The 18379-nt window shown below is 42.5% G+C and overlaps 1 protein-coding gene across 1 annotated transcript in view; it reads right to left on the bottom strand.

Moving 5' to 3' along the window:
• Positions 1–18379, bottom strand: part of SLC4A4 (solute carrier family 4 member 4) — a 198023-nt gene that overhangs the window by 51035 nt on the left and 128609 nt on the right. Inside the window, exons 8-9 of the mRNA XM_033160895.1 lie at positions 3785–3942; positions 1893–1980 (exon numbers count right to left, since the gene is read on the bottom strand). Coding sequence (XP_033016786.1) covers positions 1893–1980; positions 3785–3942 — 246 coding nt within the window. The remainder of the gene's footprint in view (positions 1–1892; positions 1981–3784; positions 3943–18379) is intronic.

The following is an 18379-nucleotide window of genomic DNA, read 5'->3' as shown; positions in this document are numbered from 1 at the left end:
CTGCCTGGCAGCAGCTCTCCAGGGCTTCTGGCTCAGGTCTTTCCAATAAGCTGTTACCTGATCCTTTTAGATTAAATCTGCAGTCCTCAAAATCCAAAGCACATCCACTACCCACTGAGCTATGGTTCCTCCCTGTTATGTAGCACTAGCCAAATTGCCACCAGCCAAACTGACAGATTACCTTTTATTTTGCAGAGCTTTTGCTTGGGGGGGGGGGAGCAGGCAAGTACCGTATTTTTCGCTCCATAAGACACACTTTTTTCCTCTTAAAAAGTAAGGAGAAATATCTGTGCGTCTTATGGAGCGAATGGTGGTCCCTGGAGCTGAATTGCCCAGGGGCCAAAAGAGGATCATGCTTTTTATTTTACAAAGAGAAAAGGGGGTGTTGAAAGGACCCCGCTCAGCAGCTGAGCAGCAAGAGATCGGGAGAGAGATAAGAGTCCCCGGCTCCCTTTCAGCCCCGCCCTCCATTGTTGAATGTGCTGCAGAGGGAGGTTGTTTGTTTCCCCAGCAACATGTGACTGGCTGATTAGATTATCTGTCTGGAAACTGTAGAAAAGGTTCCCTTTCCTTTAGAAGCTGCAGAAATGTGAGTTGAACCCCATAGAAATGGGGCTTTTCCTCTTTGCTTTTCCCCCTTTGCAAAAAAAAGCTGCAAAACTTTTAGCTGATCCTCAAAAAAACAGGCCTTTTCCCTTTGCAAAAAAGCTGCAAAACTTTTAGCTGATCCTCAAAAAACCAGGGCTTTTAGAGGAGGAAAACCAGAAAAAATTTTTTTCTTGTTTCCTCCTCTAAAAACGAGGTGTGCCCTATGGAGCGAAAAATATGGTAGTTTTCAGCAGAGAAGGAAGCAGCAAGGGGGTGTTTTAATTTTTCCTGCAACCACCATTTTTCAATGCAACAGTTTCCCAGGATACTCCTGCTGCCCCTGCAGCTGGGTTTATTTCTGGTCTCTGAACCAGCGATGCAGGTTTCCTGGAAATTGTTTTGAAAATGTTCCTGTGCAAATTAGTTTAATTGGGATTGCAAAAATTTCAGTTCACGTCGGGTGATTACCTGATGCCCTGGAGAGTGATCTAATTTAGGACGTTTAATTTACCTGTATTTAGCAAACACTTAAACAACCAAGCTCACCTAATACTGCATTTGAAGTTGGTCCTTTTCACCTATTCATTGCTACTAATGAAATTATGAAGCAGAGAATTTTCCATGGAAAAATAAAGCACTGGAAAAGTTTGCTCCCCCCATCACTGCTCTGAACCTAGCTGGAAATAAAGTGGGTGTGAGGAGCTGAAAGGGGAATGATAAGCAAGGAAATTACTCCTTGGCCACCTGTTGCCTAGAAGTTACCTCCAACCTGCCATTTTACTGATGTTTGGCGGAAATCTGTGATCAAAGACACAGGGCTGCCACCAGCCCAGGAAGTTCTGCTTCTAGACAGTCAAGATCGGTTGCAGTTTCCTATCACTTGGTGGCAAGCTGAACACTTTATCCAAGAAGTGTTATCTGAAGAAGTGTGCATGCACACGAAAGCTCATACCAAGAACAAACTTAGTTGGTCTCTAAGGTGCTACTGGAAGGAATTTTTTTTGTTTTGTTTTTGTTTTGACTTTATCCAATGTAATGCATGGAACAGCCTTCAAAATCTCCCATCCCTGGAGATTCACAGAAGCCTGCCCTGAACATTTCCTGGAAGTATTGCAAGATTGGCCTCTTTTGAGGCTGTGGCTAGAAAAGCTAACGCTTTTATCTTGTGAACCACCCTGAGATGCTGTGATGAAGGGTGGTAAATAAGTTTAATTAATTAATTGATTAATTAGTAGTAACAACAATAATGCAAATATCGGTTAATGCTAAGTGAACTGCACTCAGCAACACAGAAGGGAGATTACCTCATCAGACATCAAGGTAGCGATGGCTCGGCCAATCTCATGGTACGATTTAGCTTTGCCTTTGGGACCCAGCAAAATAAAGAGGAACCTGACCCCCCAAGGAGGAAAAAGAAGGAACAAACAAATATTGTCATGAGTCACTTTGAAAAAAACTACATAGTGTACATTCACTAAAATATGTACCACCAAATTAGATAAAAGCAGTGGAGCATGGAGAGTCATAGAATTTGTATCAGTTGGACATTAATAAATAACAAGAAGATATAGCAGAACTTGTTATATCATTAAGGTCAGAAAAACTTTAATAAAAAAATCTTAACACCTGACAGGCTACGAATCATAGAAACTCCGAGACCAGAGGGAAGAAAAGGTGCAAGAAGATTGGAAGAAATTCAGAGACTATATGAAAAAACGTGAAAAGATAGAGATTTGAACTGGAAATCAGCAGAATTAATGGCGACAGCATAAATTGTGTTTAGGAAAAAGTAGGATATAATTGTTAGAGTGGTTGATTTGTATAGTTACGAGATAAGATTATGAAGGTAGTGATAAGATGCTAGATAAAGGAATAGATTAATTGTTAATGATGATTTTAAAGTCGTTATAAAGTTACTAAAGTAAATTTGAAATGAACGCAGCTAAGAGGTTGGGAGGAAGTCCACTAAGTAAGAATTAAATAAGTTTGAGGATGTTATAGAATTTATTTGTTGTATTTTTGATGTGATGTTTTAATTTTTGTTGTTTAGTTAAGCGTTTTTATATGTCTTTTTTCTTTTTTGTTTTGTAGTGTTTGTAGTGTTTGTATTTTGTCTGTTTTTGTTTATGAAATATAATAAATTCTCTTAAAAAAAAAAAAAAAGAATCATAGAATTGTAGGACTGGAAGGAAACCAGAGGGCCATCTGTTCAAACCCCCTGCAATGCAGGAAAGGAGCTTCTCCATCAATCTGGTTGGGACCAAATCCCTGCCTAAAATGAAGTGGCCAATTCCAATAGTCGGCCATCCTATCGGGTAACTGCAGAACTTTAATGTAACCGAATTTTGCTCATTTCCTCTTCCTTTTCATTCTTCCATTTTGTGTCATGTCTATCGGACATTCTGGCATGAGCCTGTTTTATTTCGGCATGCCGTGCAGTTGCCTTTTAATAACAGAAAACAAGATCAAGAAAAGGAAGGGGGGAGGGAGGGAGGGGGGGAGGGAAGTCTCCTCAACTGGGAGCTGTGGGGACCTACAGTCTCAGCAACTGCTTCATGGGGGCAAGACCAACCAGAGATGAGCTGCTGTGCTTTATTATTATTATTATTATTATTATTATTATTATTATTAGCCTGGCATTCCTGTGCAGATCCTGTTTTTGCTAAGAAGGAATTAACTCCAACTTGCACAGTGTGATTTATTGCTGGCTCTCTCCTGTCTATAGAGAACACTTTTTGTTGCTGCTGTTGTTCCTTAGTTTAAAACTGCAGTTTTCTTAAATATGAAAACTCCCCCCCCCCTTCTTCTGATTTAAGTACCTTTAATACAACCATGGTCTTGAAAAGGCTCCTAATATTAAAAATAACATTTGTGGGGGGAGAACAGAGGCTTTTTTTATTAGTTATTTTAGGTACAGAGATTCCGAGTGAGCAGGAAAGACTTTTCATGTATGCGATGACAGCAGCGAGAATATTACTGGCCCAGAGATAGAAAGAGGATAATATTTATAACAAATTAGGGGGGAAAGGGTATGATGAAAGAAAAAGGGATTGGCAACGAAAACCAGAGAAGGGCGGGGAGGAAGTCAAGGGATTCCGAGAATCCAAAATGTGAAGGGGAATGATATGTTTAAATTGAAATGTGTTATGTAAAAATTTTTAAAAATCTATATATTAAAAAGAAAAGGCTCTTTTACCGGGTAGGTACAGGGACTTCTGTAAGAGCACCGAGCATAACTGCTTGCTGCAGCCGAACGAAGGCAATGAAAGGAGCTTCCAGGAAGTCGACTTCTCCCACCAGGACGTTGGAGGCCTCTGCGTCTCGAGGTAACTTCTTCATGAACTTGTTCTTCAGCTGCGTGGGAGAGAGAAGAGACACAGGAGCCTCGTCAGAACGAAAAGGTTCTTGTGGTTTAAGGCAAACAAGTTTAATTATGGCAGAAACTTCTGTGGGCTACAGGCCGCTTCGTCAGATGCATGGAATGCAACCTTCAGTCGTCGGGTATATAGATTTACCACATTTTTTCCGTGTATGAGATAACGTTTTTTCCAAAATATTTTTAGTCATAAATTGGGTGTTGTCTTATACATGGGAAAAATACGGTATATGCATACCTATGGACATATACGTGCATGGCTGGGAGTGGAGGAGGTGGACTGCAAACAGTGAGGTCAGGCTGAAATGAAATGCAGAAAAGTGCAAACAGTGATAATTACAATAATTCCCAGGTATAACTCAAAAAACAAGATTTTTAAATTTTTATTTATTAGTTACAGGGAACCAGGCAGTGGGCCTTCTCGGTGGTGGCACCCGCCCTGTGGAACGCCCTCCCACCAGATGTCAAAGAGAAAAACAACTACCAGACTTTTAGAAGACATCTGAAGGCAGCCCTGTCTAGGGAAACTTTTAATGTTTGACAGACTATTGTATTTTAATATTTTGTTGGAAGCCGCCCAGAGTGGCTGGGGAAACCAGATGGGCAGGGTGTAAATAAATAAATTATTATTATTATTATTATTATTACTATACCACCCTTCATCATAAGATCTCAGGGTGGTTCACAGAAGAAAATGCAGAATAGAAACAGGTAAATAGTTAAAACAAAACAAAAAAGCATTAATCCCTCCCCCTTTCCCACAGACAAATGTAAAAGGCTGTAGAATATTAATCAGCCAAAGGCCTGGTTCAAGAGGAAACGTTTTCATCTGGTGCCTAAAGATGTATCATGGAGGTGCCAAACGAACCTCCCTGGGGGGATCATTCCACAAGCCGGATCCCAATCTCAATTCCCAATCTCAATTCCTCCAGTTAACACCAACACATAAGTTTGTAATATTTGTATCTACTGGAGAGCCAGTGTGGTGTAGTGGTTAAGAGTGGTAGACTTGTAATCTGGGGAACCGGGTTCGCTTCCCCGCTCCTCCACATGCAGCTGCTGGGTGACCTTGGGCTAGTCACACTTCTCGGAGGTCTCTCAGCCCCACTCACCTCACAGAGTGTTTGTTGTGGGGGAGGAAGGGAAAGGAGAATGTGAGCCGCTTTGAGACTCCTTCGGGTAGTGAAAAGTGGGATATCAAATCCAAACTCTTCTTCTTCTTCTCTTCTTCAGATATACTGTTTATTATTAATTTACAAATTGCCTTTTATCCATAAAGGTATCCCTGACCGTTAGGTCCAGTCGCGGACGACTCTGGGGTTGCAGCGCTCATCTCGCTCTATAGGCCGAGGGAGCCAGCATTTGTCTGCAGACAGCTGCCAGGTCATGTGGCCAGCATAACTAAGCCGCTTCTGGCGAAACCAGAGCATTGCACAGGAACGGCGTTTACCTTCCCGCCGAAGTGGTACCTATTTATCTACTTGCACTTTGACATGCTTTCGAACTGCTAGGTGGGCAGGAACAGGGATTGAGCAACGGGAGCTCACCCCGTCGTGGGGATTCGAACCCATATGTCTCTGCAATTTAATAATGGCAGCGCACCATAACGGCCACAGCAACAAGAAGAGCGTCCCATTTACGTGTGCAATATTACATGGGGGTGCCCGAGCTGCATTTCCGTTTGGAGGTAAAAGCAGAACTGGGGAAGGAGGCAAAAATGCTTGTGAAAAGAAAAACGTCCCTACCATCCCTTGATAGATTGCTGGTGGAAACTGCATGAGAAAAAGATCTAAATTTCATAGTAGCTTAAGGTGACGAATTGATCTTAGATGCTCCAGTAGGGCGTGTTGAATTTTTCATCTTTAAAAATCCTGATTTGAGGGGTGTTAAAAAGTTGTGGTATGATTAGGTAATTTGAAATATATTTTGGTTACTTGTAAATATTTAGGTCTTGCTTGGTAAATATCTATGTGAAAAGTTCCTACTTTTTAATTTTTTAAAAATTTTCTGTCATTTAAACATATATGTTATTCCCAAATTTTCATGAAAACAGATGTTGATAAGTGCCTAAGATTGATTACAAGATATTGTAGTTCTGTTATATATGTATTGTAGTTATCTGTATTATTAATATTAATATTAATATTATTAATTATTAATATGTAGTTATCTGTATTATTAATACTGGGTATGTTTAGCCTAGAGAAGAGAAGGTTAAGGGGTGATATGACAGCAATGTACAAATATATCAAAGGATGTCATATAGAGGAGGGAGAAAGGTTGTTTTCTGCTGCTCCAGAGAAGCGGACACGGGGCAATGGATTCAAACTACAAGAAAGAAGATTCCACCTAAATATTAGGAAGAACTTCCAGACAGTAAGAGCTGTTCGACAGTGCAATTTGCTGCCAAGGAGTGTGGTGGAGTCTCCTTCTTTGGAGGTCTTTAAGCGGAGGCTTGACAGCCATCTGTCAGGAATGCTTTGATGGTGTTTCCTGCTTGGCAGAGGGTTGGACTGGATGGCCCTTGTGGTCTCTTCCAACTCTAGGATTCTATGATTCTAATATTATACAATGGTATGCGATTTCTTTTTTGCTTTGTACAACCAGTGATAACTGCTTCACTATGACTACAAAGAAGAGAACAAGGCAGGGAACATTCACACATATGAGCAACCTTATTGGAAGTGGAAGAGACATGTTGCCTTCTGAATTACCAACTTTGCGAGACATGTTAAGATATGGACTGTTGCTGAGAGAACAAAGTAAGTGAGGATATGAGAAACTATCCAGCTGCCAGTGTTGCAAAAGACTTATAGCCTAAAGTACTTGAAAAATGGGAACGAGCAAACTTCTTTTGTTTTCCCTGTTGTGAATTCAAGAGTTACAGTATTAGCAAAGATTCAAGAAAGTTGAGAGCAAGCAGAAAACATATCTCTTGGAAGGGGCAAGTTAGATATTAAAGAAGCCTTTGCTTCAAAACTTGACAAGCTCTTTGACATTCTCAATTGCAAATGTGAAATCATTATGTGCTCTGAATTTGGCTGTGCTACAGATTGCACAAAAGAAGCTCACATTAATTGCACATGCTCTAAAGACAAGAAGATCCCAGTGAAAGAACTTGCTTTCATTAAAGGCCAGAGAAACAAGATTGGTTCTATTGGACCACACCAAATTGGTTTGCCAGATTTTCCAGAACATAACAGACTGATAAAGAAGCAAAAGCGAGGAGAAGTTGAGAGAACAAGACTTGCTGATGCTGAATAGAAAAAGGAATGTTTGCAGACTTCTTCACTTCCATCACATGAAGAAAGTTCCTCCGGGGTTGGAAATGAAAAAGAATCTGATACAGAAGATGGAAGTGAATCAAATTATGATTTAGCAGCTCCTTCAACTTCTAATGGAGAGAAACAGTACAATACATTAGATATTCCTAATGTTGCTATGCAGTGCATCAGATACGGTGTTGGTCTTCGTGCCACAGCTGCAATTACCACCGCTGCATTTATTGATATTGGCTTGATCACTGAAGAGAATACGAAACTTGTTGTTGACCACAATAAAGTAAAGAGAGCACAGGAGAAATTGATGTCATCATTAGACAATGAATTTGAAGAAATTCAAATTCATTGTCTAATGAATTTGAAATTCAAATTCATTGTAAGGTGGCTTACAACAGCAAACAGACTTTGTCGCTTGTGAGTTTCCAAACATGGCCTAAAAGGCAAAAACCTCAATAATTTAAGGCTGATTGTAGAATACATTGTTGGTGTGTACTATCCGTGTTGGTTCAATATAAAAGTAAAACATTTGTGGATAGAAGGCCCATGTCATTTGTTGTTTCAATTGCAACAGCTTACACTGCAAAACAAGGCTGTAGTAAATGCTGTTTTGCCGACTGTTAAGCGTTCAGCGTGGTATGCATTTAGTGAAATGTTAATTCAGACACTGCTGTGCTCAAATAATAAGGAAGAAAGGAGAGCTGGAATTCAAAAGATCATCGATTTGAGAGGTGGCAATGATGATATATTTGGAGACCTTTCAGTACGTCCAAGGAAGACACCTTCTATAAACACTTCTGCTTCAAACCTATTGGAGTTGATAGACTGGTTTGATGGAGTTTATGAACCTCCATTAACATGCAAAATGACCTTGACAGAAATAAAGGAATTTATTTACAAGCCTATGCAAGTTCCTCAGTGGCCTTGTCATGGTCAAGGGATTGAAAGATGTGTGAAACAAGTCATGGAGGCTGCAGAGAGGCCAAGAAGCAGGTCGTCTGCTTTTGTCAAGAAATGAATCAATACAGGACTTGATGAAACTTGTTATTAATTCCAATTAATGTTATTCTTTTTTTTAACTATAATAGGACGTTATAAGATAAAGTGATGATATGTTGTTACAGCTGGAAATAAAATTTCTTTATATTTTGCTTGTATAAAATGATTAAAAACTTTAACTTTGCTTCAAAATGCGAGTTTTTGGCTTTTTTTTAGTGTATTTCAAACAAATCTCGATTTACCAAGCTAAACATCAACCAATCATAAAAATAATTGCAGATTTGGATTCCTCATGTGCAATTACATATTTTTAGACCCCCTCATTGAGCAAATTCACAAAATAAAATTTTCCGTCCTTAAATGACACGCCCTAATGCTCCAGTGAATGGCAGAGAAGTTTCCACTTCTTACTCTTTCTTCTTTGAAAAGTGCAGCTGGAAGGATATTCCAGCTGCAATTATTCATCTTGTCCTTAGTGTTCTAGCCAACACCACACGCGTGACATTCTGCAGATCCCTTGAGGATAAATCACGAAACCACATTTTGCTTCGGAAAGCCCACACAAACTGAGCACATACTGGATATATTGGGATGCTCCCATCTCTTACCACTTGTACCAAGTCTTCCCCCTTGAAGATTTCACAGACTACCTGGTGGCACAAATACGCTGTGTCCAGTTATGCAAGCCCACATACCCAGATGTTTAAGGGGTCCCTAAAACCCCACACCTATTGGGAGATGCCTAAAATGGTCATTGCCTGCAATCCACTTTAATTACACAAACCTAAATTTCCAGTGTGTGCTCGAATCCATCCCAAACAATAATATTATTGTTGTTGTTGTTGTTGCTCTCACTGTTGTTATATTTGTAAGCTGACAGTATAAAGGCAATCTGGTACTAAAATATAAAGCAACAACAGCAGAGCTGAGAAACTGCCACCAACATGCAGGTAACTCTTCTTAACAGAAGATGCTAGCCTCTATTGAATAATCTCCAGCTGTCGAGTGTTTTGTACTTTCCAAAGAATGCACTCACTTTATTTTCTCTCCCTGAATTTGGCTTTTTCTCTTCTGGGTCCTCTTCCATAACCAACATCTACCATCGCCTACCTGGGTCCAAATAGTATCTAACTTTATCTCACCCCTTTTTTTTTCTTCCTCCTCCTCCTCCACATTGTCCCGGGGTGACCCTATCCACTCAGAAGGCTTCAGCTAAAATCTTTATGCTAGTAATTCACAGATTAATTCACCACTCCCGATACGTCTGACTTCATCAAGTCCTGCCTCTGTTAGTTGCTGTGATGTGTTCTCTTAAGACATTTTGCCAACAGCTTAAAAATGCTAACAGGGTTAGCTCCTTATCTTTCTGTCTGCTGTTACTTCTTTCCTTCCATTCCCACTTAAAGCAGACAATACCAGTAGGTGGTGAAAAGGCTGCTCTGAAGAAGAGATCTGTGAAAGTCAAAAGCTTGCACACACACACATACACACACCCCAAGAAATGTTGACTCAATATGCATCGATTGGGATTTTATGAAATTCACCCAGTGTCCAAATATACCATGCGCCTCTGGGTGCGTGTTTGCAATAATAGCATAAATACAGGTAATGAAAGATTGGGCGGGTGTTGAATTAAGACAAGTGTGTTGCGATTTATACATACATACGGCCGCGGTCCAGTATACCTGAAGGAGCATCTCCACCCCCATCGTTCTGCCCAGACACTAAGGTCCAGTGCCGAGGGCCTTCTGGTGGTTCCCTCACTGCGAGAAGCAAAACTACAGGGAACCAAGCAGAAGGCCTTCTCGGTAGTGGCGCCCGCCCTGTGGAACTCTCTCCTTTCAGATGTCAAAGAGATAGACAACTACCAGACATTTAGGGGACATATGAAGGCAGCCCTGTTTAGGGAAACTTTTAATGTGTGATATTTTAATGTATTTTTATTTTTGTTGGAAGCCGCCCAGAGTGGCTGGGGAGATCCAGCCAGATGGGCGGGGTATAAATTATTATTATTATTATTATTATTATTATTATTATTATTATTATTATTATACAAGCAAAGCAGGCAACTTTGACATGGTGAAGGAACTAGGATGGCAAGCAGACCGGGGCAATTAAGGAATATCAAAAGCACTGGGATTTCCCTTGCTTGAATACCTTTATAGACAAAAGCATTTCCCTCCCCAATCGATCCCAGCTAAAAAGTGTATATTGCTACAATACAACAATATCATTCCAGATTAACTGTTATAGTTTCTACCCCAAAAAATCTTGGGGAATTTAAATTTTGTGAGGATTCTCTGTTGGAGACTGCTACACTCGCCCTCTCAGAGCTACAATTCTCAAGAGTGCCCATGGGCAAAGGAAACGGCTGTTTGACAAGAACATACAAAGAGCTTTCCCCTCAAACGGGACTTAAAAGCCTAAACTGAGGCTATGCCGGGCTTGAACTGAAGGCTAAGCGTGGATGTTTAGCCAGTGTGGTGTAGTGGTTAAGAGCAGTAGACTCGTAATCTGGTGAACTGGGTTCGCTTCCCCGCTCCTCCACATGCAGCTGCTGGGTGACCTTGGGCTAGTCACACTTCTCTGAAGTCTCTCAGCCCCACTCACCTCACAGAGTGTTTGTTGTGGGGGAGGAAGGGAAAGGAGAATGTTATCTGATTTGAGACTCCTTTGGGTAGTGATAAAGCGGGATATCAAATCCAAACTCTTCTTCTTCTTCTTCTTCCTCGTGCAACCAAGTTCTTTGCAGCATCCACACAGCACCGCTGGCATCAGAATGCCAACCCCATTTCTCCCTGCCCCTTCTAATCCAGAGTTACCCTTCCACAGATAATCCAATACATTACACAAACACGAAAATACTGTTCCCGATGGTGCATTTGCAGATTTGGGGGGAAGATGGGGGCTAGCTGATGAACACAAAGCCTTGCGACTCTCATTGGAGGGGAATTAGCTCCAGTGGTAGACCACTCACTTAGCACAAACCAACAGGAACGATTCATGCATTCTCCAGTGGAGTCTTCCCCACTCTTCCTTTTCTGGGGGTGGGGGGGCATCGCTTAGCCATAAAGCACATGGTAAACACAGATTCTCCTGGCCCCCGACATTACAAATTAACATGGTCGGTTAGAAGAGGATGTAAAGGTGAAACTCGAAAAATTAGAATATCGTGGAAAGGTTCATTTCTTTCAGCAATCCAATTTAAAAGGTGAAACTAATATACGAGGTAGACTCATGACATGAAAAGCAAGCTATGCCAAGCCTGTGCTTGTTATAATTGTGGTGATTATGGCGTACAGCTGATGAGAACCCCAAATTAACAATTTCAACTTTGGGGTTTTCATCAGCCGTATGCCATTATCATCACAATTACAACAAACAAAGGCTTGACACATCTCGCTTTGCATGTCATGAGTCTATCTCATATATTAAACTCCAGTAGCTAATGAAAACAATTGCTTAGCTAAATGGACTTTTCCACAATATTCTAATTTTTCGAGTTTCACCTGTAGAATCATAGAATTGTAGAGTTGGAAGGGACTCCCAGGGTCATCTAGTCCAACCCCCTGCAAGGCAGGAAACTTAGCTAAAGCGTCGATGACAGGTGTGATTTGAGACTTTTCTCTGCCCGGCGCACTGGAGTTTCTGCAAGTCAGTGTAGACAACACTGGGCTAGATGGCCAATAGTGTGACTTGGCAACAGGCAGCTTTCTATATCCCTCCTCCTCTCCATCCCAGTAACATCTAGCAATACAAACAGAGTGTTGTAACCTGACTCTGCCGCAAATTCCCCCATGCCTGGAGGAGCTGCTGCTTTTGGTGACGGACAGGTGCATTCAGTGTGGAAGCACCTGGAGACTCCCAATCTTAAATGGCCACAAAGTGTGTGTGCATCACACTCCAGGTACTTGGCTTCTCAGACCAGAAAACAGGACACTTTCTGTAGATCTCTGGCCCCCATTTCTATTTCAATTTGGGTGTTGAGGAGTTGCTGTGCCTGCTTTGGGAGGGGAGGGGATCTGCTGCTATGTCTGTGCTGCTTTAGTAAGACTTTAAACTTGCTTTCTACCTTTAAGCTACAGTCTTCTAGACGCAGCAGACTGTAAAAATTCAAATAAGTTGGTTAAAAAAAACCCAACAACAGGACCAAGTAGCTGCCTGCTCTTTATTATCTTTTATGTCAAGTATGAGGACAGGGGGAGCCTCGAGGTGGGTTAGGTGGCTCAGGAAGAGCTCCTGAGGTCACGGGGCTTCTGAGGAAAGAGGCATGCAGAGATTCCAAGTCACGCTATGGGAAACACATGCAGAAAACACAGAAGCCTACCATATACCAGTAGTATACAACCATGCCTGGATCTGAACAGAAGAGAAACCAAGGCAAGGGTTGCAGGGACCCATATCTCTCATAGAATCATAGAGTTGGAAGAGACCACAAGGGCCATCCAGTCCAACCCCCAGCCAAGCAGGAAACACCATCAAAGCATTCCTGACAGATGGCTGTCAAGTCTCCACTTAAAGACCTCCAAAGAAGGAGACTCCACCACACTCCTTGGTAGCAAATTCCACTGTCAAACAGCTCTTACTGTCAGGAAGTTCTTCCTAATGTTTAGGTGGAATCTTCTTTCTTGTAGTTTGAATCCATTGCTCCGTGTCTGCTTCTCTGGAGCAGCAGAAAACAACCTTTCTCCCTCCTCTGTATGACATCCTTTTATATATTTGAACATGGCTATCATATCCCCCCTTAACCTTCTCTTCTCCAAGCTAAACATACCCAGCTCCCTAAGCTGTTCCTCATAAGGCATCGTTTCCAGGCCTTTGACCATTTTGGTTGCCCTCCTCTGGACACGTTCCAGCTTGTCAGTATCCTTCTTGAACTGTGGTGCCCAGAACTGGACACAGTATTCCAGGTGAGTTCTGACCAGAGCGGAATACAGTGGTACTATTACTTCCCTTGATCTAGATGCTATACTCCTATTGATGCAGCCCAGAATTGCATTGGCTTTTTTTAGCTGCTGCATCACACTGTTGACTCATGCCGAGTTTATGGTCTACCAAGGCTCCTAGATCCTTTTTACATGTACTGCTCTCAAGCCAGGTGTCACCCATCCTTTCAATTTTTTTGCTCAAGTGTAGTACTTTACATTTCTCCCTGTTAAAATTCATCTTGTTTGCTTTGGCCCAGTTCTCTAATCTCTATCATGAACTCACCATTGTTACGGCTTGGTGCCAAAGGTATTACTCAGCTCTACTCGGAAATATCCAATGTATCAGAAGAGTTTGAGGTGGGGTGGAAATCCCAGCCATCTAACCACCTGGATTCCTAGGAATTTGATGCAGGCCCTGAGGAATGTGAAGAATTTGGAATGTCCAAGCTATAATTCATAGGCAGCTCTATGGAAATTTCACAGCTGCACTCTGTATTCCATTACCTCTTCATTTCCCTCTGCTTTCTCTACTGTCCCTTTTACACCTGACACTCTTAGTTCAGAGGTGTAAAAGCCACCATGAAACATCGTGGCAGCTTTAGGAGCACAGCACGTCTTCTGAAATTTTGCTTGCGACCTGTACACTGGCTTCCCTTCAAACAGGCGTCAAAGCAAAAAGGTGCGCTCTCTCCCTCCTGCACCAGAGTCCTCTCTGGGTCTGCCTTCCTCAACTTGGTGCCCTCCGCCGAGGTGGGGGCAAGGCTGGTCTAGGGTGAATCCAGGCCACCGCGGCAATCCGATACGGTAATTAGGATAGCCCCAGCAACGGGAAAGGTTAAACAATCGCCAGCACAGACAGAAACAGAATAGAGAGGCTGCAACAGGCCCTTACATAATCCATCAATGAACTGAGCTCCGAAGAGGCAGGAAGTCCTGGACACATCTCTAGCAGAACCAAGCATGGGGCGCAAACACCCCTCCATCCAGGCCAACTTCTTTTAAACTTTAGAATTAGTTTTGGCCAGCAGCAGGGGAATGGAGAGAGAGAGAGAGAGACTTTACTGTTGATATGGAAACACAGGAGTCAGGGAAGTGCTGCAAACACTGGGGACAAGGGATTTTTTTGTGTAAATCATCAAATCAATGGTCCAGCTGGCTACACTCATCTGGACACATTATGCATCTTAAGCATGCACTTTCCCCCAATGGCAGGGGAGCCCACTTCCCTTCAACGTGCTCTGAGAGCGTTTGTAAACATCCGTGCATATTTCCCTGCAGTTTCTATATGGAACCGCATGAAGCTGAGTAGCAAGCACAGACCCCCAATGCTGCTTTACCCGAAGTTTGTTTAACTTGTATGCATTTAAAATGCTAGCTGGTGTGGGGAGGAGGGGGGGGGAGAGAGAAAGGTCCTTGAGATTCATCGTCCATAAGGGCTTGCCAAGGACATTTAAACAAAGCACAGAGAACTGAAAGATTTCTGCAGGGTTCTGGGAACAGCGACACCATTAAGGGAGGGTGAAAGCACTTGGGACCCAGTTTCCTGCGGAGCCTTCACATAATCCCCAAACAGGAGGGAGTTAAGAAATAAATTTGGGGTCTTTTATGTTGGGAGATACTAGAGTCTGCTTCTGTTTTCAAACAAAACCAGACGGTGAACATTTTTTAAAAAAAGCAGGGGTCCTACCACACGAGTCTTCTCCAACGTGTGTACACACACACAAACACACACACACACACACACAAACTGTATTCCGTGGCTATTGCCCTCACTGGCTTGTATCCAACACTGCTGCATCACCAACAGACACCCACTTAGGCAACTCGACCGCCCTTTCCTCTCCTCACTACAGACCCCCCCCCAATGCACCTCAAAATCTGCTCCACAGGGTTGGGGGCCCCTTCGGAGCAGATTTTGTGCTGGAGGAGCGAAAGTCCGTTCACACTCAGTTGGATGCAATCCATTGGCTGCGAGGGATCTGTGTGGGATTTGGAATGCACAGGATAGACAGGGAAACCAAAAAGTATTCCCTAACCTGACACTGGAGAGCCAGTGTGGTGTAGTGGTTAAGAGCGGTAGACTTGTTATCTGAGGAACCGGGTTCGCGTCTCCGCTCCTCCACATACAGCTGCTGGGTGACCTTGGGCTGGTCACACTTCTTTGAAGTTTCGCAGCCTCACTCACCTCACAGAGTGTTTGTTGTGGGGGAGGAAGGGAAAGGAGAATGTTAGCCGCTTTGAGACTCCTTCAGGTAGTGAAAAGCGGGATATAAAATCCAAACTCTTCTTCTTCTTCTTCTGTCGAAGTTCCTGTGGCTACTGCCATTAACAAAGCCACTGGTGGAACCTTCAGTTTGTTTGTTTATCCACCCACTTGTACAAAACCTGTGTTCATACATCACGGTAAGCCATGGTTAAAGGTTTACAATGAGAGCACCTAGTTCGCTCCTCCCTGCCAGCAAACAGCAGCAGCAAACCAAGATCCTCGGGCTCACCGTTATGGTTTGTTTTGCTAAAAACAAACCATGGTTGGTTAGCCAAGAACAAACTGATAGAAAAGGCACAAAGGAAGTCCTGGTGGGGAGTCAGTGGCACACACCCTTTAGCCAGAAGCAGGCATCCCTGCTTCTGCCTCCGCCAAAAGCCATATGCCCTAGCTCTTCCAACTCCTCAAATGTGATAACTTGAACACATCTCTCAACAGGAACATACACAATTCAAGCCTGGTGTATAAAGAGCAGCTACTTCATCTGTTCTGCATACTTTCCACTTGTGCCTGACCTGAGTTTCCTCCTGCTTAAGCTACACAGCCTAGCCAAATGACAGCATTTTTTAAAAAAATAGATCCTAGGGGTTTGTGTCTCACATACTGCAACAGCAACCCAATGCCATGTGTGTTAGGGCCAGGTGAGAACACTCACTACAAACTGCAGCAGGTGAAAATGGCAGTTCTATTTTTCACTGAGCGTGAGAGAGAAAGGGAAATTAGCAGAAGAGTAATGAAAAAACATAGGTATTGTGTGAGGGAGAGGAACAGTCTTGGAGAAGCAACACAGGACTGTGTCTAGGGACTTAGAATCGCCGAATCATAGAGTTGGAAAGGATGCTGAGGATCAACGCAGGAATATGCAGCTGTCCCGTATAAGGCTCGAACCTGCAACCCTGGCATTATCAGCACCATGCTCTAACCAGCTGAGTTATCCTGACATTATTATTATTATTATTAAATTAAATTCGTATGTGGTATCAAAACAGTGGACTCTGTTATAAATGTCGTAAATGAGAATATTATAGTCAGAAGTATAGTAAGCTCGCATCCAGATTAAATGATGAGATTTCTACCACACTTACACAGGTGCTCAGCCTAAACTTGGGTTTGGCTAACAGCAGTTTAGAAATGGAAGGAGGAAAACATTTCTAGGAGTATACAAAAATGCATCTCCAGCAACTTTTTAAATAAATAAATAAGACTCTACTGGAACACAGATTAACTTGAGTCCTGGTTACTGTCTTACCATACTGCTGAGTATAACATTCTCATTTATGACATTGCATAACTGAGTCCACTATTCTGATACCACACACACTTGCAGGTTGTTCACACTAGAAATCCCAGGGTCACTTTAAAAAATTGGAAACACTGTTTTCTGGACATGAGCAAAGTGGCTGAACCCATAAACAGAAAACATGGCCAGGGTAGATTGATTCAGTAGCGGAGAGTTAAAAATCAGTGATCGAGGCGGGTAAGAGAGAGACAAACGCTTGTCTAAAACCAGTAATATATATCAGTTATCCCGTTGTTTAACTGATACAGTTCCTGAATAAAGATGCATGCTAACTGGCTGCCAGAAATCATGTCGGCCTGCAGTGAAACAGAACTTTTATAGAACCTAAGTTCAACTGACAGGGAATACATAAACCTTTCGGAACACGGAATCATCTGCTTAGTGACAAAGTAGGCAATTTGAAATTAATTATTTTTACTCTCTGTGTACACATGCGAGGGCACCAACCAAGAACACTTACTATATGACCAAATTTATGGGGCAATACCTAATGCCATACAAGTATAGTTCTGCTCATGTAACGGGTCTTTCCCCCATCCTGTCCTCTCCCATCATACACCCTGAGTCTTTTCTTTTTCTTTCCAGAGAAAAAATTGAGGGTGCAAGTGAAAGTCTGCTGTGCAGTTGGAAGAGCAGCGATGGTTTCAACCCATGGTTATTCAGCAAAACAGGGTTTCTAGATGAGCTGGGAAGTAAGCAGAGAGCATATTCAACTGCCACTATATAGACGAGTGCTGCTTGGACCTATTCCCCTCCCCCCTGCAGTTGATGGGATTTAAATGATTTAACAAAAAGTGAATGTTGACCTCAGTGTCCGTCCTGTTTGGCTGACTGTCATAAACAGCCATAACTTCCTACAATGAAACATGACCTGTTAGGGTCATGAACTCCGCTGCCAGATGAGTGTCTTTGCTCAGCTTTGTCGCTTTCTCTCTTTGAGGAAGAATGGCTTTCCATCCTGATGCAAATAAGGTTGTCATGGGCATAAGGATAATAATAAGGAAAATGAAAACAATAAGGAAACTTCAGTATATCAGCATATAGTCACTTCCCCACCCTCTAGCCTCCAGTGGACAAAAAAGCAAAACCAAACAGAGACAGCGATACAGCTCTCCGATTTTTCGGTATTTGTTTTCTGAGCAGAATGGCATTTCAAAACAAAGCCTTGAGGATTGTCAAACTTGTAGGAAGCACAGCAAACTAATGAATGCAAGCCAGTCAGCTGTCATGGGAAAGACAAAGGTCTTTTCATCTACCTCAAGATGCCACTAAATAATGTATTACCGGTATTCCCTTGCCGCACTTAGATTGACTTCTCTCTCTCTCTCTCTCTCTCTCTCTCTCTCTCTCTGTGTGTGTGTGTGTGTGTGTGTGTGTGTATAAGCACACACATATCACCTGAATCTGTCTGGTGTGAGACAGAATTTGAAGGATCAGCATGATCAAATCGACACCCTCACCCACCCACCCCATCAAAATGATTTCTTTGTCAACTTTATGAGATTAACAAAACCATTTTGCAGTACTTCAGCTCACCAGGACCTTGCTGTGTGTGTTGGGATGGGAGGAATTGGTGTTGAACTTGGGATAGGATTCCTCAGAGCTCTGGGGTGGAGGGGTCTAAGTTGTCAAATGCAGGTGTAA

Source organism: Lacerta agilis, chromosome 9 (assembly GCF_009819535.1).
Source record: "Lacerta agilis isolate rLacAgi1 chromosome 9, rLacAgi1.pri, whole genome shotgun sequence".
Classification (NCBI taxonomy): domain Eukaryota; kingdom Metazoa; phylum Chordata; class Lepidosauria; order Squamata; family Lacertidae; genus Lacerta; species Lacerta agilis.
This window is presented reverse-complemented; position numbering and strand designations above follow the sequence as displayed.